The sequence below is a fragment of the Paramormyrops kingsleyae genome, chromosome 8 (assembly GCF_048594095.1).
Source record: "Paramormyrops kingsleyae isolate MSU_618 chromosome 8, PKINGS_0.4, whole genome shotgun sequence".
Lineage (NCBI taxonomy): Eukaryota > Metazoa > Chordata > Actinopteri > Osteoglossiformes > Mormyridae > Paramormyrops > Paramormyrops kingsleyae.
The window spans coordinates 13,540,324-13,564,185 of record NC_132804.1 but is presented as its reverse complement, the minus strand read 5'-3'; the positions used below and the strand labels follow the sequence as shown (position 1 = coordinate 13,564,185).

Below are 23,862 nucleotides of genomic sequence, written 5' to 3'. Positions count from 1 at the left end.
TCTTTTGAAGTGCTTGTCTTCAATGTCCTGGCCTCTGGTAATAATACATTTTCTTTTGGCTCTCAATCCATTTTGCTTATTCCTCATAACATTCTTATATGTCCATCCACTGGTTAAAAATGACAGATTTCTATCTGTTTGTGTCACCACCAATATGATCAAAATTATAAGATTTAAACATTCAAATGGAAAAGACAAGGAATAATATTAGCTAATGTTTTGTAAATGTTCTTAAGGCTGTCACCGTTGTTCAGAATTTAGCAGGTCCTGCTCATCATTGCAATCACAGTCTGAATTCTATATGAATTTATATAGTCAGTGTTTAAATTGTTTCTAGCCTTACTTGTTCTTACAGACTGCCTCCTTATTTTACTGGATTTATATTGGAAAATAAACACTGTCGGCCCAACCATGCCTCAGCTGCTATCACCGTGGTTGCAGATGTGTTTCCTTGAATAATGTCTCAACCAACCCACTGACTAAATCTGAGCGTTTAAGTGATATGTTTTCTGCCACTTTAAGCTGTACAATGAATGCTTTGGCGTAAAAGAAAACTGTCAAACATAAAATGTCTGCCCTCTGGCATAATGGCCGCACAAGAATTAGAGGAATTAAGGTGGGCTTCTGGGAGAAACAGAATGTGAATTATTCCAATTATAAGGGCAACCCTAGATTTCTCTTTTAAAAAGTTACTGAATTAGCTGAGAATCTAACAGCAAATAAGCAGAAAAGCTTGTGTCAGAATTGCTCCTTGCTACTTATTATCTGCCTGAAATGTGTATCGCTTTTTCACATTCTCCCAAATAAATGCAAATATAAATATTATGTTGATTCTATATTTGTGCATGTTCTTCCCTTGTTGCACAAGCTCTCTCTGGATATTCAGGTTTCTTTCCTCAGGACTCAAACATAGTTAGGCAAATTGGCATCTCTAAAATAGCCATGATGTGCATGCAAATATGTGTGTATATGTGTGTGTGTGTGTGTGTGTGTGTGCGTGTGTGCGTGCATGCATGTGTGTGTGTGTGTGCTGTCATGGACTGGCATCCTGTCCTGGATTTACTCCTGTCTTGGCCCTTTGCTGCCTTGGATATTCTCCAAGCCCCCTTTGACCACCCTCTTCTGTAAGATGAGGATTTTAATGTAATGAAGCAACTTCTGCCTGTAATTTTACATTTAATATAAATATATCTTCTGAATGCGTTGCTTGATGTTTTAAGATAGATATACAGTAACAAGACTCTATTAAAGATACCCAATATGGATTTGAATGATATATCTAGTTACAAGCCTGTCTCAAGTCCTTCATTTTTTTCCAAACCTTTGTTGATATGTAATGTCCTGTGGCCCCATTTCTACTGACAATCCAGAGAAGTTGATCCCATGTTTCAGTCTGGGTTCACACATCCCTTGACAAAATACTGACTGACTTCTTTCTTCTGAGAGTTCTAATGTCTGTTTTTCTGCTTTTGGACTGAGGGGTTACTTCTGACACCACAGTTCCCCATATTCCCTCGGACAGGCTGAAACAGAGTGTTGGTCCCAGTTGGCGGACATTGTCTTGGTTTCGGCTGATCTGTTACAGCATGAAAAGTTTATTTGTATTTTCAGTAAATTGTTGAAATTCTGAACTTTGGGTCCACTTCTATTTTCTCTATGTATTCTGGCCAATGGGTATAAAACTTGCAAGGAAAGTGTTGATGGCACCTGACCTTTCGCATCTGTCAAATCAAATGCAATATGTCAGCTCTTTCAGCTTAAGACCAATGTGAAGTACATTAGGGAATGAGTAATGCAGGACAGAAATTATGAGTGTGCTTTTCACTTTTTTTAAGTGACTAAGCACCACATTCATTTAGATTTTAAGATGAATGTGGCTGGTTTCTGGGTCAGCACGGACATCTCAGTAAATAATCTTAGTGGTACAGTTGACTCAACAGTTGGCATTTAATTTAGAAATATGTTTTAAGTTAATCTCATTTAAATCAAAATACTGTCCAGGAGTGATGCTGGTCTGTGCATTTTTTAAACTGAAACTAGACGTCTGTAGCCATCTTTTATTTTTTGCAAAAATTATTCCGTATTATGTCTTGCACTGGTGCTTTGGCCAGGAGATCTTGCTGAACCAGCAATGTGTGAATATTAGTGCTGTATTTGCCCCCTGTACTGGCTACCAGAAAAATTTAGATTAGAATAATAAAATAGTACTTCTCACCTATGGACATCCCCCAATAAATCTTGGAGACTCCATGAGGACCTGCTTGATTCAGGGGATGAAATTCCTAGTATTGACTTTTTTGGGAAATGTTACCATAAATCACTCTTTGTGACAAAATTGCTAGTAAAATGTGGTATTTAGTAAGGTCTGATTGATTTATTGATTGATTTGGAGTGAATAAGAACAAGACCCTAATCATCACAAACAGTCATGCTAAGGCTTTCAAAGGTGACACTAAATGGGTTTAAAAATGGCCCAGCTCAATAAGAATGTATTTTATTAGGATGAGTCGTGGACTGTGGGCTACATATTAGCTGGCAAAGAACAAAGTAGACAACTATGACAAATGTGGATTAGCTCAGGAAAAGAACATCGCAGTCCTTGTAAGTCCAGGGGAACCCTCAGGAAGTCCCCTCAAGCCAATAAGAGTGTTACCTTTGAAGACTGAATCCACAATCATTTCTGTATTGCTAAAAATATATATGTAGGCTATATGTTCAGGGTCAATTTAATGCTATGGAGTATCTGTAACATTTCACCACATCTAAAGTGGCTGTGCATCAGCTGTGGTTTTACTTCTGCTTCTGGAACTGCGATTTCTATCACTGACCCTTTTACCGCTATTGCCATTAAAACCAAATACGCTGTGATGTAGCAGGCACAATTTGCACAGTATGCTAATGCATTAATGCATCCATCATAAGCTAATGCCTTTTTTTTTTTGCTGGATTGAGTCTTTCCTGAATCTATATAAGCACATTCTGTGTAAGCAATGCTGTGTGTGTGGGGGGGGTGGGGGGGTGACACCGCTTAGATAGAGATGACAGCTGTGTGACAGAAGACCGGCAGAAGACAGGGGAGCAGGAGAGTGAACGCCGCCTTCTGTGAGAGCAGCTCCTCTCGGCGCGCCTTTGTCTGCCTTGTCATCTCGCCACGGCTGAGCCGTGGAACCGGGACTATCACAGGCGCCGTTTGAGAGCCTGACAGCCCAGGAGGGGGTTGTTTAAATGGAGCCCCCCCTTCACGTGTAAAATACCTCGACGCCGGCAAGCAGAGCAACAGGCGCAGCAGCGGAGGGCTGCAACAGGCGTGGTGGTTCTGTCCATCACCGCTGCGTGTTGGGTATAGCTTTGAAGCGACAGCCCTGAATGTCCGCCAATGCGAGGCAAGCCCAAGCTTCTACTCCCCCCCGTCCCCATGGAAAATGTATGAGAATAATTCCCCTCCCACTACAGAAGTTTTCCCGAATTCAGCAGATGCTCCTATCTGAAAGGGATCCACAATTGAGAAAGCGTGGTTAGAAATTGATGGTCCATTGGACTTTGCTCAAGGGCCCACTGATGAAATCACTTGGCTGACTGTAGGCTTTGAACCAGCAACCTCCCTGTCACAGACACAGCATCCTAACCCACACTGAGCCACACGCTCAGGATCCCCTTTATAGATCCAGAACTAGTGCCTGGGACATACAATATAGGTCTGGCTTGGGACACAGACCTGTTACCGTAGGTTGGTACTGTTGATGTCGCACCATAACACCCCAGGAAAAAGCCACCCTGAATACCTTCCAGGACCTGTCTGGCAGGTGCCTAATAATGTTCCCCTATTCCCATCCGTGAAGAATGCGAGTGCACTGGGTGGTGACAGAGGTGTATTTCTGTGTGAAGGACCGTTAGTTCACTGGGCGCAGCCAGCTCCTCTGGGGGAGGGGGGGGGGGGTGGTCGGGTAATTGAACGGTCAGCGGAGGTCTGCTGCATAGGGGGCAGGGAGATCTATGACTCTGACAAGGACTTCATGCGCTATGCAGCTCCGTTCTTTCACAGCTGCTGTCAGGCTTGGCCATCTGTCTCTCTCTCCCAAGCAGAGCCACAGAAGCGTGAACTTGGGGACAGTTCAAATGGAGGCAGAAGAACCAGACCAAGACTTTCTGCGCTCTGTCTTCCTTATGGTCATTGTCAGGGCTTCACTAACTTGGTTTTGCTGACCCAAATATATAGTAATGTATGCCCACTGTGTTGTTCAACCACTGTCCGTCCATTCCCGCTGTCAGAAACAAAACCCCTTGAAACTGAAGATGAAAAACTTTCCAAGAGGCACAAAGTGACTTTTTATGTGACAACACAGGTGCTTTGAAAAAGCCACAATAAGCTTTTTATGAATCCAGGATGTATCTGTACTTGAATCTGTGGGAACGGGACTGAAACAAATACCCTACAGGGTAACACATCCTCATAAAGAGGCTTAATCATCAGGTCTGTTTAAATTCATTGGCTGAACCATTTGAGAAATGAGTGTAGTCATCTCTTGCTACCTCCAGAGTTTACAGCAATTTTTCTGAGATAATAACAGGGGAGATTAGTGAGCCAGAAGAAGTGTTTGTTCCCTTTATCATGAGGGTACTTGAATGCCGAACATGTGACACAGATTGAGCTATTGCGAGATGGCATTTTGCTAGGGAACAGGGTTTTTTTTATTTGTCCTGGAAGCCTTCAGACTTTCACCTTGTGGAAAGACTATGTCTGTTCTACACTGTGCTTATTTCTGGGGCGTGCTCGTAAATTGAATCTTAATCACAGGTTTGCGGGAGTGCGTCTCAGGACACACGAGTCTGTTTTGCTGTATAATGCGCCTTGAGTAGGTCTGGGAGTTTTTCTTATGTAGCCTGTCTGGTGCTGATTTTATGTATACAGATTTTATAGCAGATATCTGCTGTGTACAGCAGATATTATTCAAAGCTACATAACTGCTTTTTCTAGCTGAGTGGCAGATTGGCAGCCTACCATTCATTCAATTCAGCTAAAAATCAGCAAAAGCTGCATGATTGAGTACAAATAAAAAGATAGAAATGTTTCTATTTGCTGTTTTTTTTCTCCTGCCATTCCAATCTGTACCTTTCATGGTGTCTTCAGTGGTGACTTCAGCCTTGCTCTGAGGTTGTTTTCAGATTGTTGTTCTCCTTCCCTGTGGCCTGGCTGCACTTAGCCGTCCATCCATACAGGGGGAGATGAGTGCAAGAGAGTGTCATGCATCTCTCTGCTGATAAACCTTTTAGCTAACAGGGTAGAGCAGAGCGTGGCGCTCGGCCGCCTTGACACTGCAAATCCTATGGTATGTAACGTTTCTTTCCATGCTGCTATCATGTGGGAGAGGTATCTGGACAGTGGCTGTTACCAGTCAGGAGATTCACACATCGGATTTCAGGATCACTAATACGTGTATGTTTGCTGTGACTTTGAGATGAATTGCTTTGCCTAACTTTCTTATATATTTTTTTCAAGGCGCCATAGATGATTGCCTTGTCTAAAAGCTTTATTTTTTTGTCCTTTTGCTGTTTTTCTTCCTATTCTCATCCTCCTTCTTTTTGTTTCGTCTTATCTTGTTAGATTATCTTTATTAGTTCATTGCCCTGAGATGGGATGCTGCCCCCAAATGGAAAGGAATCTCAACAGAGGGAAAGGCGGTAATTAGGGTGAGAGAGACAGCGAGATACTGATTGAACAAAGAATTTCAGGTCGTACTTGTGTGCAGTAATTATGGGTAACATGACATCACACCCAAACAAGATGGATGCAATCTCTGACTGGGTGAGAAGCCAAACGGACTCTCAGGAGTGCAGCTTCATGTGCTTCAACGAATCATGGCTGCATGGAGACACACTGGACCCACCTCACACTGGAGGTCTTCCAGCCCATGTTCAACCACAGGAGTAAAAAAAAAAAGAGAGAGAAACAGAAATCATTTTTTTATTAACTGTGAGTGGTGTAATCCTGACCATGTGACCATGAAAGAGTAAATCTGCTGCCTGGACGTTGACCTGCTGGCTGTGAAGCTGACGCCACGCTGCCTGCAGCACAAGTCGTTGTTCACGTTGGATTGTTGGTTGATGTGGACGCTGCATGCAAGGTCATGGACTTGTATGTTTCTTGTCTTCAAACGCAACACCCAAGGGCATTTGTATCAATCTCAGGTTACTTTAATCACACTGATCGATATGCTGAGCGACTTCTCACAGTTTGGCCCTGGTGAAGCTGGGAACTGTGAGATTAGATGACTTAACCCTATGTTTTAACGCAAAGGTGTGTCTAGGGTGTACTGGGGTCAGGGGCTTAGCCCACATGATGTCTACACGCCCACCCCCATTCTCTGTTCTATCTTAGCAGCCTCTTTCCTTTGCGACTTCACTGAGAAGCGAATGGCAGTCATGTGGTTCCTAAAAATTCAACATTAGCACAAGAATTCATCTGCAAAACCTACAAAGACACCCATCATCACACAGCGTTGAGAATGACAATGGCTCCACTCATTACACTGGGCTTCTTGATTCATTCCAAGCGCAAGTTTTATCAAAGACAATATATTCAAGTCAGCCTGTTCAAACTCTTCTGATTAAACATGTTTAAAATGTTCTCCCTGTAGCCTACTACTAACCATTTCCTGCTGAACTGCATACTCAGCTCCTGCTCCAGATACAAATGGTCATAGTTGTCAAATGTACGTGCTAGTAATACTAATCTATGCCATGGCCTCACCATTCAAAAGGTCCAGGGCTACAGAAAAAATATCTGTGGCTTCAGCCCAATAACCTGGTCATAGGCACACGCCTGCTTTAACAGGTGTCACCAGCTCACTCACAGTCACACCTGTCTTAGTCAAGAGTCCCCCTTGACCCTTTCTTGTTAAACTCTACCTCTATTCTACCTCATTCCAACTCTTCCCCTTAGAGAGTTAGGATGGCTAAGCATGATCAAGGTCTTGATGGTGTTGAATAAAGATTGCTTGAAGTGCATTCCAGTTGGAAGAGATGCACACATTTAATCTGTCCATACAATTTTGACAGGCCTCACCCCCTCCTGTAAAGTTCCTGTTCCGAAGGAGGGACTCTCAAGAGCCACTAATGGCTACATATCAGTGACGTTAACCTTACACATCATGAAGATATTTGAGTGGCTGCTCCTCTCGGATCATCCATGAAGGGCATCCCAAAGCCACGTCCATTTCCATATCAGGCAGATATAGTTGTGGAGAGTGCTATTCTTTACTGCTTCACAGAACCTGCTTGAACCTGGACCATTAAGAGGATTCCCTTCTTTGAATTCTCCAGTGAGTTACACATCATCTAATCTTTTCTACTGGCATAGAAGTTAAAGCTGCTGCAGGTTGAGGATGCCATGGTTGACTGGGTCACAGATTTGCTCACCAACTGGCTACAAAGCAGTAACTGCATATCTGATGTGGTACTAAGGGACATGGTTGTACCCAAAGGGAAAGTATTGTCATCATTCTTGTTTACTTTATACTTCGAGTACATGGCTCATGTTATCAACAGTGGTTTTCTGATTTTATGATTAAAGCCTCCTATAGACTGTGAGATTTCAGCAACCATGTAAGTTTTTTTTTCAAGCCACATTGTGACATGGATGTAATACATTTAGGTATGAAATCAATGTAGAATGTACGATGATAACACCAACTGAACTGTAGGCTACAATGCAAGCGTTGTGACCACGGGTAGCGAACAGGCAGGAAGTGGGGAAGGACGAGGCAGGTAGGCGAGGATGCAGGAAACGGGGTTTTATTTGGGAAAGACAGGGCAGACAGCAACTAACGTTAATGACAGACCTGGGGAAACAGACTTGAACGCGGGCTAAATACACAAGACAAGCAGAAAATAACAGGCAACAGGTGATCACAATCGGGGTAACACGCATAGGTAATGAGGGGGTGTGGCACACACGAGGATTGTACGAGCAGGTCATGACAGCAAATCAATATGCTGTCATGACCTGCATATTGACATTCAAAGAATGAAATGCCATCAGCATTGGTTTGGTGGTAGAAGTAGGTTGTAGCAACAGTCACATTGTGAAACAATCATACTGAATTTCTGACATTGTCAGACATTTGTCCCAGCCTGTCTTTGATCTCAAGACAACATTCATCTTTGAACTATTCTCACTGTGTGACGTAGGACTGCCGTAGTAGAGCCACAACCACAGGTATCGCAACAATTATTTCACATTGGTATTCTTTCATCTAGGACAGCAAAAAAATCACATAGTGTATATCCACCTTAAGAGATGAGATAGTAAAGGAAGAGTTGTGGAGGGCCGAAGTCTGGTAGAGAGTTTTGTTGGGTTGGGTAAGACACACCACATGAAGCTTAAGGTGGAAAGGATAAAAGAATGTGTGATGGACTTCAAGGTGTGTAAGGAGCCCCTGAAAGCTGGAATGGAATGACAATATGGAAGCAACAAGGACAGCCTGTTTTTCTTGAGGACTAAAGCCCTTCAGTGTGTGTTTCTATGCAGCTTCTCTTTCCTCACCTTAGCACGTGCCAGTCACTGTTTGTCACAGAGCTGCCTAACGTCACCCGTGCTTTGTTCAAATGCAATTGACTGCTAAGACACAGTGTGCATGCTAGTCACAGTCGTCGTGATCAACTGACAAAATGGTGAGACTGCCTGCAGCTGAGGTAACAATTATTTAGCAGGAGGCCAGAATTCAGCCATTTAAGGGGAAAAATTAACAACCTAATCCAGAAATAGAAATAAGCTAAAGTGCTTAAGACCTTTTAAGCAAATGCTTATACAGTGTTAATTACTAATTTGCTGATAATAAGTGCTTAATTGCCACCATACATCTGGCCACCTGATATATAATTCTATCAGGGCTGATAAGATTATAGAAAAGAAAAAAAAACAGCCTGCTGGGCACAAGGGAACCTGTGTCGATGTAATTAATTGAAATGCTACATGGCCCCAGTATTGATTGCTGTAGCAGAAACCAGCAGGAACATGGGTAGCTGCTAAGGAGTGTTAGCATTTCATAGGTGCCCATCTGAAGCTCCAGATTGTTAAGGGATTTGCAGCGGTAAGATTCTGACTGGTGTTCAGCCACCATATTAATTACGTACCATATTCCCATTGCACCTGTCTCAACAACATGTCTTTTTGTAATGGATTAGCATTCATTTTCATTTTAGCCTGTTGCCATTTTTTTGTGTCTAAATGGCTGTTGGCAACTTGTGGGCGAGGATTTATGAATACTCAGGGGTCCTTCTGTTGGGACCTGTTTGAATAATCTACACCGTAAACATCATGAAATCTGGCCAGCGTGTTTAATTCTGTCAAGTGTTAATTAAAATCACTTGTGATACACATCCCACAATAGAAAGAAAGATTTCAATATTTCAGGACATTTTTTAACAAAAAAACATAACATTTAGAGCTGTTTTGGTTCTTCTTGATGCTTTAACCTTATTGTAACACTTCTGAAATAGATAGAAATGCAAAACTAATTTTTCCTTTTCCCAGTTTTTAAGCTTCACTGCAATCTTTCTCTTGTCAGTTTTATTCTGAGCCTCCTTCCATGTAGAGCCTGTTCACATGCTTTTTCTTGATCGAATTCGCCGTGTGACTGCTGTCAAACATGTCATCCTTTCCGGCACTGCCGTCAACCGTGAAATTGTGAAAGAGCTTCCAAAAATCTATTTTGGTGAAAATGAGCTTTGTGAGTCGGCCACATAACACGGGGCGTGTCAGAGGCAAGCAGGAAACCGCGCCATGCAAATAGGTATCTGAAATTACCTCAAGGAATTGTTTTGGATTTTTTCCTCAATGTCACAATTTAGACAGAAATGTGACTAAAAAGAACACATCTCTAGCTATGCTGCAAAGAGAAAAAATAGACAAAGGAACCATAGAGGTTCATTTTTTGCTCTATTTATGCTACTTTTCATGTAGCCTTTTTAAAAAAAATGTTTTTACTCATTTATAATGTGGCCCTGCAATGGGTTGGCACCCCCATCCTGGGTTATTCCCTACGTTGTGGCCATAGGCTGCAGACCCCGATGACTCTGAATAGGACAAGCGGCTAAAGAAGATGGATGGGTGGATGGAAACTTTAACTTTTGGTCTGTCTGTGGAACAATACATGATGAATTAAGTAGCAAGTAAATACACATATACACAGGGCTGTTACACAATAGTGAAGCTGGCTTCAATCATCCCCCCAATTAACAGACCATTGTGTTTAAATTAAGTCCCCCCCCCCAATCTCACATTCTCTCCTCTGTGATTGCATATACACATACATGTTCACCTCATTTAATAAGCAGATGTTATTGCTTTCATTCATGACCTACTGATCTCTGCTGGGATACTAACAAGGTAACTTTCTGGCTGTATATTTATTCAGCCGTTGTATTTTCAGTCGAAAATTATTTCATCCTTTATATCTGTTTATTTTTAAATTGCCATCATTTAGTCTTGCCTGGTACATATCAAACACATATCATTCATTAAATCAAGTAATTTATTTTTATAGCACATTTGAAAACAACGGGAGTTCACCTTTCCAGTTTAGAAAGAATTAACTAACAAATACGACATACAAAGTAAAATATAGAAATAAAATAACATGAGTAACAGTGAAATTGTCAGTGTGGGCACTCATCCGACCCTTTGTGTTCCTTCCCTGTTCTGACTATCAGGTCATTCTGGGCTCTCTCCCGTCGTGAAGCCCCTTAGCCCTAGTGTGTTCTCCTTGTCCTCCAGACAACTGCATAGGTTGAGTGTGCTGCTCAGACTTGTCATGTATGCCGTTATGGGTTTGAGACTAACTAGCCTCACCTATTTTGTTTGGTTTTCAGACTTTCCTATTTTGTGCTATTGGTTCTTCTCTTTCCCGTTTTGACTGACTGCTTGCATCTGTTTGATTTAGATTTTTTTTTTCCTCTTAGTCTTTCGTAGTGTAGTAAGTCCTCTGTTATGTTCCCTAGACCAAGGTTATTCAACTCACGGTCCTCGAGGTCCGAGCACTGCTGGTTTTCCAACCTTCCTTTACCTGTCAGTCAAGTGTGAAGCCTCTGACCAATCAGAATCAGTAGTTATTAAACAACTACCTGGGAAAACTGAAAACACGGCCTGGATTTGGAATCAAGGTCCAGAGTTGAAGAACCCTGCACCTAGACTCTAGTGCTTTCCTGACTTGGCGATTGTTATAGTTCCCTAGTCCTTGTGCTCATTTAGGGTTTCCACTTCCACCTGTTTCTCATTGTTTCTGTTCCTGTTTTGATTGGTTAATTGGGTATTAGTTGCACCTGTTCCTTGTTTGCCCTGGTGTTCCTTGGTATTTAAGTGCTTGCCTTTGTTTTACTCCTTAGTGACTCATTGTCTTAATTTCTGTATATATTGTTCTGTGTTTGTTACTCTGCCTGTTTTTGGAGTTCTGTTCTCTGAATTACCTGTTTCCCTTTCTAGGTCATTTGTGGTTCTGTTAATTATTTTCCCCTGTTCTGACCCCTTGTGGTCCTTTTGTTTCATATTTTACCCCAGTGGGTTCTGTTTTCTTTAATAAACACCCTTTTGTCTTGGAGCCACTAGTGGATCGTCACCTTTTTTGCAGCGCCGCAACAGAAATATAGAATATACAAATAAAATAGCATGAAAGTGTGCACATAATAAATATGGGAAGATAGATGGACTTCACAAATGTACAATTAACAGTTGTCCTTCCGGAACATACCATGATATAACACAACCATATGTATAGCAATTGGCAGTCTACTAAGGTTGTTTCTCTTATCATATGTAATTAGCCTGTCTGTTAGCATACTTGTTCAAGTCGTCCTTCACTGCACATTACAACAATAACTTCATCAAACAGTATATTGTTCCTGAGTAGCATATTAAAACCCCAATTATGATTAATAGGACACTTTAATTTGAACAGTTTAGATTAAAAACAAGACAAGAATCCATAAATAAACAAAGTGCATGACTGGATTGGAAATAAATTCTTTCAGTGCATTCTGACTTGAATAGAAATGACTGTGGAGCTTTAAAAGGCTGTTTTGTATGACTGAGAATATAGCAAGGGTACATACACTCAGCATACATTACTGTCAGCCTGTAAATCGTCACGCATAAATCAGAGCGAAGGTAAAATACATACAGCGTGTGCTTTGTTACGTCCAGACGTGACAAAAAAAGAATGTGAAATACAGTAAATCAATATCTCTTTTTGAGACGTTATGGATTGTCAAAAAGCATGTGTAGCGTGAATGAGGCTTGCTGTAGGCCCTTGGGAGACAAATCGCCTGGGTTTGGTTTGGAGAAAAAGGCTGTACCCAGAAGCTTGAGTGCTGTATCTGCTGGCATATCTCCTAGCACATCTGCTAGCGTATATGCTAACGCTCCAGTCAAGGACATAGAGCTCATGGGCAGGTCTTTGTTGATTTGTCCTCGCTGGACTCATTAGGAATGAAAAGCCTTAGATGTCTGTGCTGAAAAAGGCTAACTTTGACTTTATTCACTTAATTAGCTTATAAATATTTGAAAACTGATTAGCATTTGAGTGGCACAGTGAGTAGTACTGCTGCCTCACACCTCCAGCGTCGGGGTTTTTAAATTCAATGCTCTTTGCCTGTGGAGTTTCCATGTTGCGTTCCTGTGCGTTTTCTCTGGCTATTCCAGTTTGATCCTACAAAGACATGCAGTTAGAATAACTGGTGTTTCCAGATAGCCCATGCAGTACAATTGTGTATGTGTACATGCCCTGCCTTATGCCCTATGCTGCCTGTGATAGATTCCAGGCTCCCCGTGTACAGACAGTTATCTATAATGTACTATAAATACCTTCATAATGCATTATACTGACCATTGTAATGCATTATGAAGGTATTTATGGTGCATTATGGGCGAGAGCTTCATAAAGCATTCATAATGCATTACAAACATGGCTTTTTATAAATATTTATAGCCATGCTTATAATACATTATGAATGCATCATAATGCATTATGAGGGTATATATAATGCATTTGTTTCACTGCCTTAAGTAAAGTGTTGCCAATAATAATTATACAGTAATAATAAAAGGCACTACATATGATATACTGCACCTCCAGCTGCCGAACCACTGAAGCTGCACAGTGTTTTCACAGTGTTGTGTCACAATGTAGTACGTGCATTCGTTATTACGAACTATTGCATTGAAAGCATTTTAAAAATCAGTTCCGAGTATGGTATGAAATTTAATTTTTGCTGCCAAAAAGAACTGTTCTATTAAAAGAACATGCATTTCTTAATTTTAAAATCCTTTTCGGCCAAAGCTAGCCAACATTTTGAGATTTGTTTGCTGAAAAAGCATATGCACGTCATGAATGCGCAAACAAAATGGAGGATGTGTACTATTCCATGGCTATGAGAGTGTATAGGTGTACCATGCCTTCTCGTATTACGGCAGTGTTCCATGGTGTGTCATGGCTGCTCTTACACCGATATACTTATGGATTATAGATCAGCAGCAGTGCTGGCAGATTGCAGTATGGCCGCTTAAGTGGTATTGATCTACTCATTGTGCCAGTCCTCATTAGCATTAGCGCTATCTGCGTGCTGATGGGTGGACGAGTGAGGACAATCCACAAACAAGAGTGTGGTCCAGAGAGGATACTTCATTGCTTCCTTTCTTTCTAGAAATTTCTCATTGGTTGGGTTTGGTTTAAGTATCAATATCAATCATCAGCTGGCTGACTTGTTGCAGTGCATGGCTCTTTCCTCCACGCAGGCCATCTCTCATGTAGGATTTCAGATTATTTATGATTTATTGCAGTTTTTTGGGGCTTATCACACAGTGTACTCTGTTAACTGATAGCTCTGGTTTAGTGTGACAGATGCCCCCCACCCCAAAAGTATTTGGACTCCCATTGTCCTCATTGTCCTTGCACAGAAACACTGACTGCATCAGTAACGATGGCAGTAAATTTTTGGTGCAGCAAATTGGACCCAGCCGGGCCCTGTTCTGCTCCATCAAAGCTTGCACCAGTGCCCCACCATGAGTGCAGCCATGCCTGTTCTATACAGAGCCAGTGCCTCATACTGGCTGTCTATGGGCCATCAGCCCCCATCGCTGCCCTCGCTCCCCCTTGTGGTTGTGATCTTTCTGCAGAGTTCCTGCTGCCTCCGTGACGACTTGCCAGTCTGTTTGCTTCCCTCCTTTACATCTCATTCCACACTGAGTCATCCTTCTTGGGAGTGGCGAACCCCCCTCACTCGTCTGTCTTTGAAGTAGCTGCAGTGTTCTTCAACAAGTTTTTGCACGGATGTGAAGAAGTATATAGACTCTACTGTGGGATGTAAACTGGTGTCAAAATGTCAGGCATGCTTGAGTACTGCCAGCCAATGTGCGAATCCATGCTAACCCTAACCCTGTGCTGCCCTGTGCTTCACATGACTGTGCTGAGTATTTTTACATAGTGTATGAATCTGAGTGTCATGTATCTTTAACATCTATGTTATTAATATTCATTCTGTTTCCACATGCATGAACAATAATAAAGTCATACTAGGAATATGGATTGCCAAAAATTAGGCATTTCTAGTCTGCGCCAGCTTAAAGAATTCCTAGTTTAGCAGTTTCACAGGTAACGATAAATCTTTCTGTTCCACAATAACAGAAAATGTACTACTACTACTACTAATAATAATAAACAACCCCCACTGGTTCTTTCTAGTAACCACGTCCAAATCTTCATCTCTCTAAAGTCCTTCAGTTCGGTTATCCAATGCAGGATCATTACAAAGTGACAGCGCTACCCACTGTGTCACAGGGACTAATTCTTTATTTATATATGCAATAAAAGTTGTATGACTGCAATTTGTTATATTTGACTGAAGCAGGCAATCAGTTCTTGAAATGTGAAGCTCTGAAAGTATTAATTGTTTCACTTTCTAGTATCTATGAATTATGCAACAGAGAAATCATGTCGTATGCAAGGACTTTCACCCTCTGCTGCATTTTCAGGTTTTATTTTCTTTTTAAATCCCAGATAGTTATTTCAGACTAGCATCTTATTGATTTAAAGCAAAATGTTTTAATGTTGGAGATGAGTTTTTAAAAGGTTTCCTAACAGTGAGATGTGGGTCATTTTCAATCTATTCTGCAACTTAAAGTCCAAATTGAAAATCCATACAGGCATAATTAAAGCAGATCTAGAATAATCCTGAATCTTCTGATGCCATTTCTCATCTAGTTGTTTACAATTATGTGGTAAGGCAGGCGTGTTTTTCTAAAAGAGAGCTGCTATGGCAACATGTCTCTTGGTCTTGTAATGCCAAATTACTGTATTTGACAAGTTGTCAAACATTATGATGTGCTTTGCATATTATTTCTTGAAAAAATAAAATGTGTCAATGTCACTTTTTACTATGTTGTTACCCAGTTAACAGAACCAGTTAACAAGCTCCGTGGCACCTTATCAATGGATTTATTGAACATCATGGATTATTTTGCGAATGATGTCTTATGTAATAGCTTTATTATCATCAGGTTGTTAATTAGCCACCACGCTGCTAATACGAAAAGACAAAAGGTCTCTGTCACCTTCCTCCTTGGTTTTTGTAATAGTTCACAGCCATGGTCTCCAACCTTTCTTACAGTGCGAGCTACTTTTACAAAGAAAGTAATATAGGGAGCTACAAACTCACCACAGTATCTTTTTCCTTGGGGGGGGGTGATAAAAGGTGTTGTGTCTTCCGTGCCTGGAAATGTCTTGTTGATTGACCTGTCGATCGCGATTGACCAGTTGGCGACCACTACTATGCAGGATGGGCTATTTACAGCCTCGAGTCTGTTGGGGACATTAAACCTGGCAGTAGGTTTTCTTGTTGTGCGTGTGAATGGAAGCGGATCAGACTGGCCAGGTGCTGGGCTTCTCCGATGTGGGGCACCACTTTGGAAGGACATGGCATTTATAACAGTATGTGTCCCTGTTTGCAACCCCCACCCTCCCACCCCCAGTGCACGTCAAAGCCGGCACCTGCGAGGTGATTGCCGCCCACCGCTGCTGTAACAAGAACAAGATTGAGGAGCGGTCCCAGACGGTCAAGTGCTCCTGTTTCCCTGGACAGGTTGCCGGGACGACCAGGGCCGCCCCTTCCTGTGTGGATGGTAAGGCCTTTTCATGCCCCCCATTACAGGGTGCTAGCCTGCTACGGCCATCACTTTTCATTACAAGCAGCCCTTCTAGTCTACACCGAAACACATTACATTTTAAAAGAACCAGAGTATGTTTGAAACACACTTATGTATTTATTGTGTTCTTTTCACACCAATGAACTTCAGGCTATGCGCAAGTTCTCAAATAGCCAATGAAAAAGGGGTGATGATAAACGTGGAATGCTTCTCTAAAGACAGGAACAGCTGGTTAAACAGCGTTTGACTGAAAATGATGTAGAAGCAGCTTCTTTAAAGACCATCTGAGTGGAAGGTTGATTGAATGTTACCATGACCATGGAAAGAATACCTGATTTACCACTTTTGTGACCTTTAATAATACAATATATACCTAACAGTTTGAAATGATCCTCATAACGTGGTTAATGTGGTAACTCTAAAACAAAATATTGATGTGTGTACTTTTGAAAATTTGTTCAACTCTCCATGTGAAATTGCATTATCTCATTGGAGCAGTGCATCAGACCACTGTTGAAACACTACATTAGCTACAGAACTGAATGTCTTTGCCTTGTCCTGCAACTTGTCAGCTGTCAGTTTTAAATAGGAAATGATGCCAAGTTAGACAAACAGCCTTTATAGTGAAAAACAACTTGGCTGCTGTGTGTTTTGCATAGTGAATTTGAAATGGTAAATTGTTAGTGAACCACATAGTTTATTGTGCTTCTGTGATCAGATATTAACAGTTGTAATATTTATAGGAAAACATTTTAGGAGCTGCTGTATTTGTTATTTGTCATATGTGTTACTGTACCTTTAGGGAGGATATGGCTATATGCCTTACAGAATCACCACTCAGAAATTGGTCAGAGATGAGTAAAGTTCACATTAGCCACTACAACACTTGGAACTAAAATGCATCATTTGCTAACAGGGACAGGGGGCGCTGTAGTTCTTAAGGTCATACGTGTGGACTGGTAGCCTGGAAGTGTTTCTGCTTCGTGCTGCCGGATGAGCTATCATTTTTCATCACTAAGCATGAGCTTCAAATAAATTGCTCCCATTTAAATACCAACCTGTACTATCACTTACATATCAGTTATTACTCTGGCAAATTAGCAGCAGAAAAAATCAAATAGTACCAATCATAATCATTGAAGAAAATAACATTTTCTATTTGTTTTTTCTGGAATTTACAAAAGAATAATGGTTATTGTTCTATTCAATGTCGATGTAACTTAAAATGAAAAATGTACAGCTTTGCTTTGATATTGATTATAAAAACAAATGCTTAAGTTAATTTCTCCTGTGTGTCGACAACACAAAGCTCTTGTTTTTGAAATGATTTTGGATTGATTAAATTCACTGCTGTATCTCTTGTGGTTATATTCAGTTTGACTAGTATGAATGAGTGGTTTCAAATGTTTAACAATAATCTACCTAAACAGCAGTATGTTTTTACCTGTTTGGAGCAGGACTTTTTATTTGGCACTATTCACTTATCTGCTGAGGACAAGGTTTTGACGTCAACTATTTCAACAGGGAAGGCCGCTATTATGATACTGCTCCCACTCGCTTGTGTTGGCTACACATTGAAAGTAAATGATCTGAGTTTCTCTCCAGTCCTTCCCCTGCAAGTCAGTCTTCTAGCACAGCGTCTTTGACAGCATGTGCTTATTCCATTTCACTGGATTGTTCACCGTCATGACAGTTGACTAAGTGTTTGAAATTGATACCTTAGACAAGCAGTCTGTGTGGAAGAATGGAGTGTATCTACTACCAGTGTGTCCTGATCACAACTCTACCCTATACTTGTTTTGACAGACTTATTCAAAAAAGGAACACTTGTTCTTTTCTGCTGGCTGTGGGTGCATGTTGAGGAATAAAGAATAGATGGCTGTTTCCACAATGTCAGACATGATCTATAGATTGAAGATTTCTGCCTCTATGATCCTCTAACCTTCCCACCCCCTCCAGATTGATTGTTTCACCCAACATTTGATGACTTCTAGAGGTTATGTAGGTGAGCGTGCTAATCTCATATTGTTCACCTTTTGGCAGCCTCCATAGTTGCCCAGAAGTGGTGGTGCCAGATGCAGCCTTGCATGGATGGGGAAGAGTGTAAGGTTCTTCCGGATCTCAAGGGCTGGAGCTGCAGCACGGGAAACAAAGTCAAGACCACGAAGGTGTGTCCAAGCTCAACCTGTCATTCAACCTGTTCTAAAACCTAACATGGAAAGATGGGGGCTGTGTTGGGCGGAATCACTTGTACATTTTGGTTTGCTGGTAATAGGATGCTCAAGTGACTTTCTTAGTTGTCCATGTTACACCAGAAAGCTACTCAGCTGCATATTTTATTGAAAGAATGAATGTAAAACAACCTGAGTGAAGAATATCAGGTTTCCTCCTGTGATCTGAACTGGCACCCTACGTGCCTGATTTTGTAACTGAGTCTATTTTATTTCAAACCTCATGGTCAGTCTGCTAGTGCTTGCAGTGATTTTGAGATTGTGGTATTACTGTTACCTACTGTACTTATACGTCACTGAAACTCCGGTCAGTCACATGCATGCCGTTGAGTTCCAGTTTTCCCTCAGTGGAGCCGTGTTTGTTATATCACAACATCTAAGGCTCAAGATCCTAACTTGCTTACATAAGAGGTGGGGAAAGAAGACTCCTTGTTGTGGTTTCAAGGCATTGGGCCACCGGGATGACATCAGCTAGCCTTTTTAGCAGAGCCAGACATGAGGCATTTGGACTAACCGCCACCCCCAATTCAAAAGCCTTGGATCCAACATCAAAACAACCCAGCAGAACGAAAGAACATTAAGAAGCAACTGGCAGAGAAGCGGTGGTAAATATTTGATCAGTGAGTAATGAGCCCGTACTTGATGAGATTAAATAAAGGTTCTGATTTTGGGGGGGCCACATGGCCCCTCCCGCGACCCCCTGGCGCGATGCCGTGGGCTCAGGGCCATCCGTCACAGCCAGCACTTGACTCACAAGTTCCCGCAGTTCAGCATCTCCTCCATTATTCATGCCGTGCCTGGCCGTGTGTGGCAAACCTTTTGTTTTACAGGGGTTAATAATTCAACGCTCCCTCACCGACCGTCCGGAAAAGGACCCAAACGTGGGGTGAATGACACCTTGGGTTTTATTTAGAATTCTCTTCACCTGTATCTACACCCCCAGCTCCCTGAAACCGCCACCCTTACCCCCACCCAGTGGGTACTCAGCATGGCCCGTGAGAAACAGAGACCTGGGAATCTTCACAGTGCTGAAGATGTGACCTGGCTCCTAACGACTGCAGATGGTGTGTCTTCGCTAATGATCCCGCCGCCAGACGATGCCGGAGCAACATATTGCAACCTCCTTATCGAAAGCAATTGCTTTGGGATCACAGAACATTGAGGAGTTTGTCTGAGTAGGACGTGGAGGGATATGAAAGAACATGAATCAAACTATAAAAGATATGTTAAAAAATCTTCCATATCTATCACTGTATCCAGTCAATAACAAAAAAAACACTTGCTTTCTCGGTGTCTCTCTGGTATTTTTGTTTACATTTTTTTAATTTTGCTTTTGTCAAAGTGCTCCATTCCAGTTCAGCATGCCTTGTGTTTGTTTGTCCACCTTCAGCATCATGTAAATAATATTTACGCTACATCACCTTATGGATGGATTTCCACTGAAAACAGTCCATTGACATTAAATAAGAGGTCCAGACCAGGAGCCGAGCCTATTGTAGGTTTTCAAAGAGATCCATGACCCTTAGTAAATGTGAAGAAGTGGTGCATGGTGGGAGTGTGATTTGTGACACTAGGCCAAGATGGAGAGACCTTTGGGACCAAGTGTTTTTTTTGGACAATATTGTGTGAATGCACTGGCTGAATTTTTCTCTGCTAGAATGGCTGACCAAGTCATTTCAGGTTCTTCTGATTTGGTAGGGAGTGGGGGAGGGTTGGAAAGGTGGATGCTAGCAAATTATGTCAGAAATGATTTTCACCTGACCACAGGACTACTTGAAATACAGCAGGTGGTAAAGGTTTTATGCAAATGTCTGGACATAGTACATAGGCTTAATCCAAGCTGTGACATATGGCAGGTAGGTGTCTGATTTGGTGTTTTTCCTCACGAAATCCATAACTGTATTACTTCCCAGTGCAATATTGTACTAAAAATGCATTTACATTTACATTTTGTGAATATGACACATCAAGAGAAAGAAGTGAGATATTGGACTCCTTTTTTGTTTTATGAAAATGTGAAACTGGGTCCTGGTTTCCATCAGCCTTTTTCAGGCCTTATAAGATCGGGATAAATGCAAAACATCTTCATCCATATCCAAATGTTTGGAGCCCCATAATCCGTTCAGGTCTGTAATGATGTGCATTTGCGGTTGGGCCGTAGGAAGCACGGATATTCATTTTTATTGCTTCTTTTTTGGAATCCACTATAGTCAACATTCAGGTTTGGCATTAATCCACCACATTGATTTGGTTTTTATGTTACCATTAGCTTAGAGCTGTAAATTGAAATCAGCAGTACAGCTTTGATTGAAGGAGGAGCAATGAATCAATGGTATAATCAAAAGACCCTGTTCCGCTATTTGACATCATGGTAAGCGTCTGTGCACGTACAGCAAGCTACAAGATGGACACAGGAAGGCAGCTTTTTCATTTTTCATGTTCAGATAGAGCAAGGGATTCGATCAATGCCAAATAATATCATACGGCTGCCCTCACATCAGGTGGTTTTTGCTTGAAGTACCTCTCCCACAAATTGATCCCCAAAACATAAATAAAAAAAAAAAACATTGATCTATATTCTCCTCCACATGTGGAAACATGCGCACGGGGCTTTGATTTGGATTCTGAGCGTTGCCGGGCTGAACTGAGCTGACCAATCTAAAAGAATCATCCCATCTACAAACTTCTGTCAATCATGACGACATCGCAGTCGCGCACCTGCATGCACCAGCTCCATGATGTACAAGGAACCAATCAGATTTCATCAAACTGCGCAAAAAAAAAAATAGATATTATAAATATTAAGGCACTTCCTGCTATTGCTTTTTATTCCTTGAGCAGATTGCCCTGCTATCAAGTGAGTTCCATCTGGCCGGCATGTGTGTGTGTGTGTGTGTCTGTGTCTGTGTGTGCGTGTGTGTCGCCACGGTGACTGGTGTAATTCTGAAAACTGCTGCTATTGCTTTGGATTAGCTCTGAGCCGTGTGTGAGCGGGAGGAGCGGCTTAGCGAGGCACCGAATGTTCCCTGAGGGGATCGGGACACCTTGTCAGCATCTGTGCTGTCCGGTGGGGTACAGTGCCCCCTCCCTTCTCCACAACCAAGAGGGGTAACTCTAATATTGACATATTTAAGAACTGAAGCCACTTCCTTACAACACGCTGTTTTCTTTATACACAAGAGAATCTCCATTGCGGTTTCATAGCAGTTTTTTTCTGCTGTTCACCCAAAGAATGTACATTCATAAGGAATCATATTAATTGTGTTCCACAGTGCCATAAAATAATTGTATCTATTATTCTGCACATATTTATAAAGCCAACAGCCTGTCCAGCTTCCTGTTAAAGTTTGAGTTCTGATGTTTGCCCGCACCTTCCGGTGAGGGTGAGTCAACCCCCACCCACCCCAACACACACCCCCCCCTACACACACACACATACTCCATCTTCTGACACTTCCTGGTGACTGCGACCTCAAGGTGAAGATTAAACTGAGACTCCCCAAACAGCCACCCAGGCGGAGGTAACATCTGTCGCCCTTGTCTGCGGTCTCGCTCAAGTGTGTTTTCGCAAATGAAATGTGCTTTGGTGACAGCACTTGGAGGGGACGGCATGGCCGCACGCCAGGCAGGGAGAGACGCGGTGGGCTGCTGGTAATGACGCCTACAGCACTCCGGACTCGTCACCTCGTTTTTGGCTGAGACTCTCCTGCATATGCCAGTCAGTAAATGAATGGCAGTGACTGGTGCCAACATTCACAGCGAAGCAACTTGGTGGTCCTACTGATCAAACCTTATGCTTTATCTTAAACATCATACTCATAATTGCATTTCATTAGGAATGCCAACAGAATTCTTCCCGGCTCTTAAGGACATAAGGAAAATGTCTTTTTGATGTGGTAATTATATAGACTGAGACACTTTTGTTGATGTGATATGAGAATGCCCTATAGTGTATTAACGTCCACCCCAAATATGTTCCAGTTTAACTCCAAGGAAAGCATTGTGTTCTGTTATTCGATTTGAAAGCTTTTAGGGAAATGCTATGAAAATTCCATTTTTTTGTTCCACCTGATCTTTCTGCAGTCACACTAATCTAGGTCCAAGATCTCGACAGAGGGTCGTACTCTGGGTAAATTTACCGGTATTGTAAAGGTGACCCTGATCAGCTATCATCAGTTGTATTTAATACCAGTTTGACAGTCTCAAGATACTGTCTCAACATAAGATATGTCAGCATTATTTATTTAGTTTTTATTGTGCTTTTTGCGCTGAATGGTACATTGAAACCATCTTTGTGTTCTAAAAAGGAGTCTGAATTAATGTGAAATCATTGATTTTATTACTTGTGCATCCAAATAGCTTTTCTTACTTGTATTGGTGCTTGGAAATCATGGCATTATTTCCCAGAGAAATATGCAGTCAATTTCCCAACACCGCTGTTGCTGACATTTGTCCTTTTTGTTTTTCAGGTCACCCGATAGTCCCGGTGCGGAGGACCAGGACAGTTGTTGTTGGGCACATTTTATATATCTATCACAACCATCGGAAGAATGGATATGCACTCATGTCCCAGGTCAGACTAAGAGAACAGTGTTGACCTTCCAGAACAGCACTCCTGGTGTGCTGGACTAAATCAGAGGTGCAAAGACTAACCTGTATGGATTCAGGAACCTTAGGACCTGTAAACATGTAAAAGTGAACTTCTGAACTACCAGTCACCTCCAATATCTTGTCTTACATATCTTGGTCATTTGGCTTATTTCATACTATGGACTTGAATACCCACCGTTAAAGTCATTATTCAGTCAATGAGAAGCCAAGGGATTAGACACAAGCATCTTAAAGAAGAAATGAAGACTGCGCTGCATTTTTTTATTGCCCCAAATGCTGTAGATTGCCTACAGATGTACTTGTGTTTAAAGCTTACCTTATTTTTTTTCTATTTTTTGAAGCTTATATTATTTAAGTATACATTCCAATGAGGATTTTCTTTTTCACTGTGGGATTAAGTTGGAGTATCCGTGATTGATCTTAATTTCTTTACTGATCTTTATCTTTTTAGGAAGTCAGCAGAATACCAAGTAGATGTGACAATACATGATACACGTTGAAACGTAGTGTAAAAAAGGTTCACAGAATTGATCTAAATAAAGTAAGTTGAGCTTCGAAAAAAAATTTACTATCTGTTTTTAAAGGCAAAGTGGCTAATATTGAGTGAATGTGTCAGTATTATCTTAAATAAAATTCTATCAAAAAAAGTTATAAAGTTATACTTTATAAAGTTATTACTATTGAAATCAAACCCAGAAAGTCCATTTTCCTTTCTGTTTCCAGGCTTAATCTTCAAATGTTTAGTTTGCTTTGAGTCAAGATTGTTGAGTGTTTTACATTTTTTTCCCATGTAATTGATTAGAAGAATCCAGAGAATAATTGGAAAAT

At 41.5% G+C, this 23,862-nt stretch overlaps 1 protein-coding gene across 1 annotated transcript in view; it reads left to right on the top strand.

The window, feature by feature from the left end:
• The window catches only part of LOC111839822 (chemokine-like protein TAFA-2), an 82,084-nt gene extending 58,409 nt beyond the window's left edge, over nt 1–23,675 (top strand). The window contains exons 3-5 of the mRNA XM_023804078.2: nt 16,019–16,168; nt 18,236–18,360; nt 22,893–23,675. Coding sequence (XP_023659846.1) covers nt 16,019–16,168; nt 18,236–18,360; nt 22,893–22,904 — 287 coding nt within the window. The 3' untranslated portion in view covers nt 22,905–23,675. The remainder of the gene's footprint in view (nt 1–16,018; nt 16,169–18,235; nt 18,361–22,892) is intronic.
• The last annotated feature ends 187 nt before the right edge of the window (nt 23,676–23,862 follow it).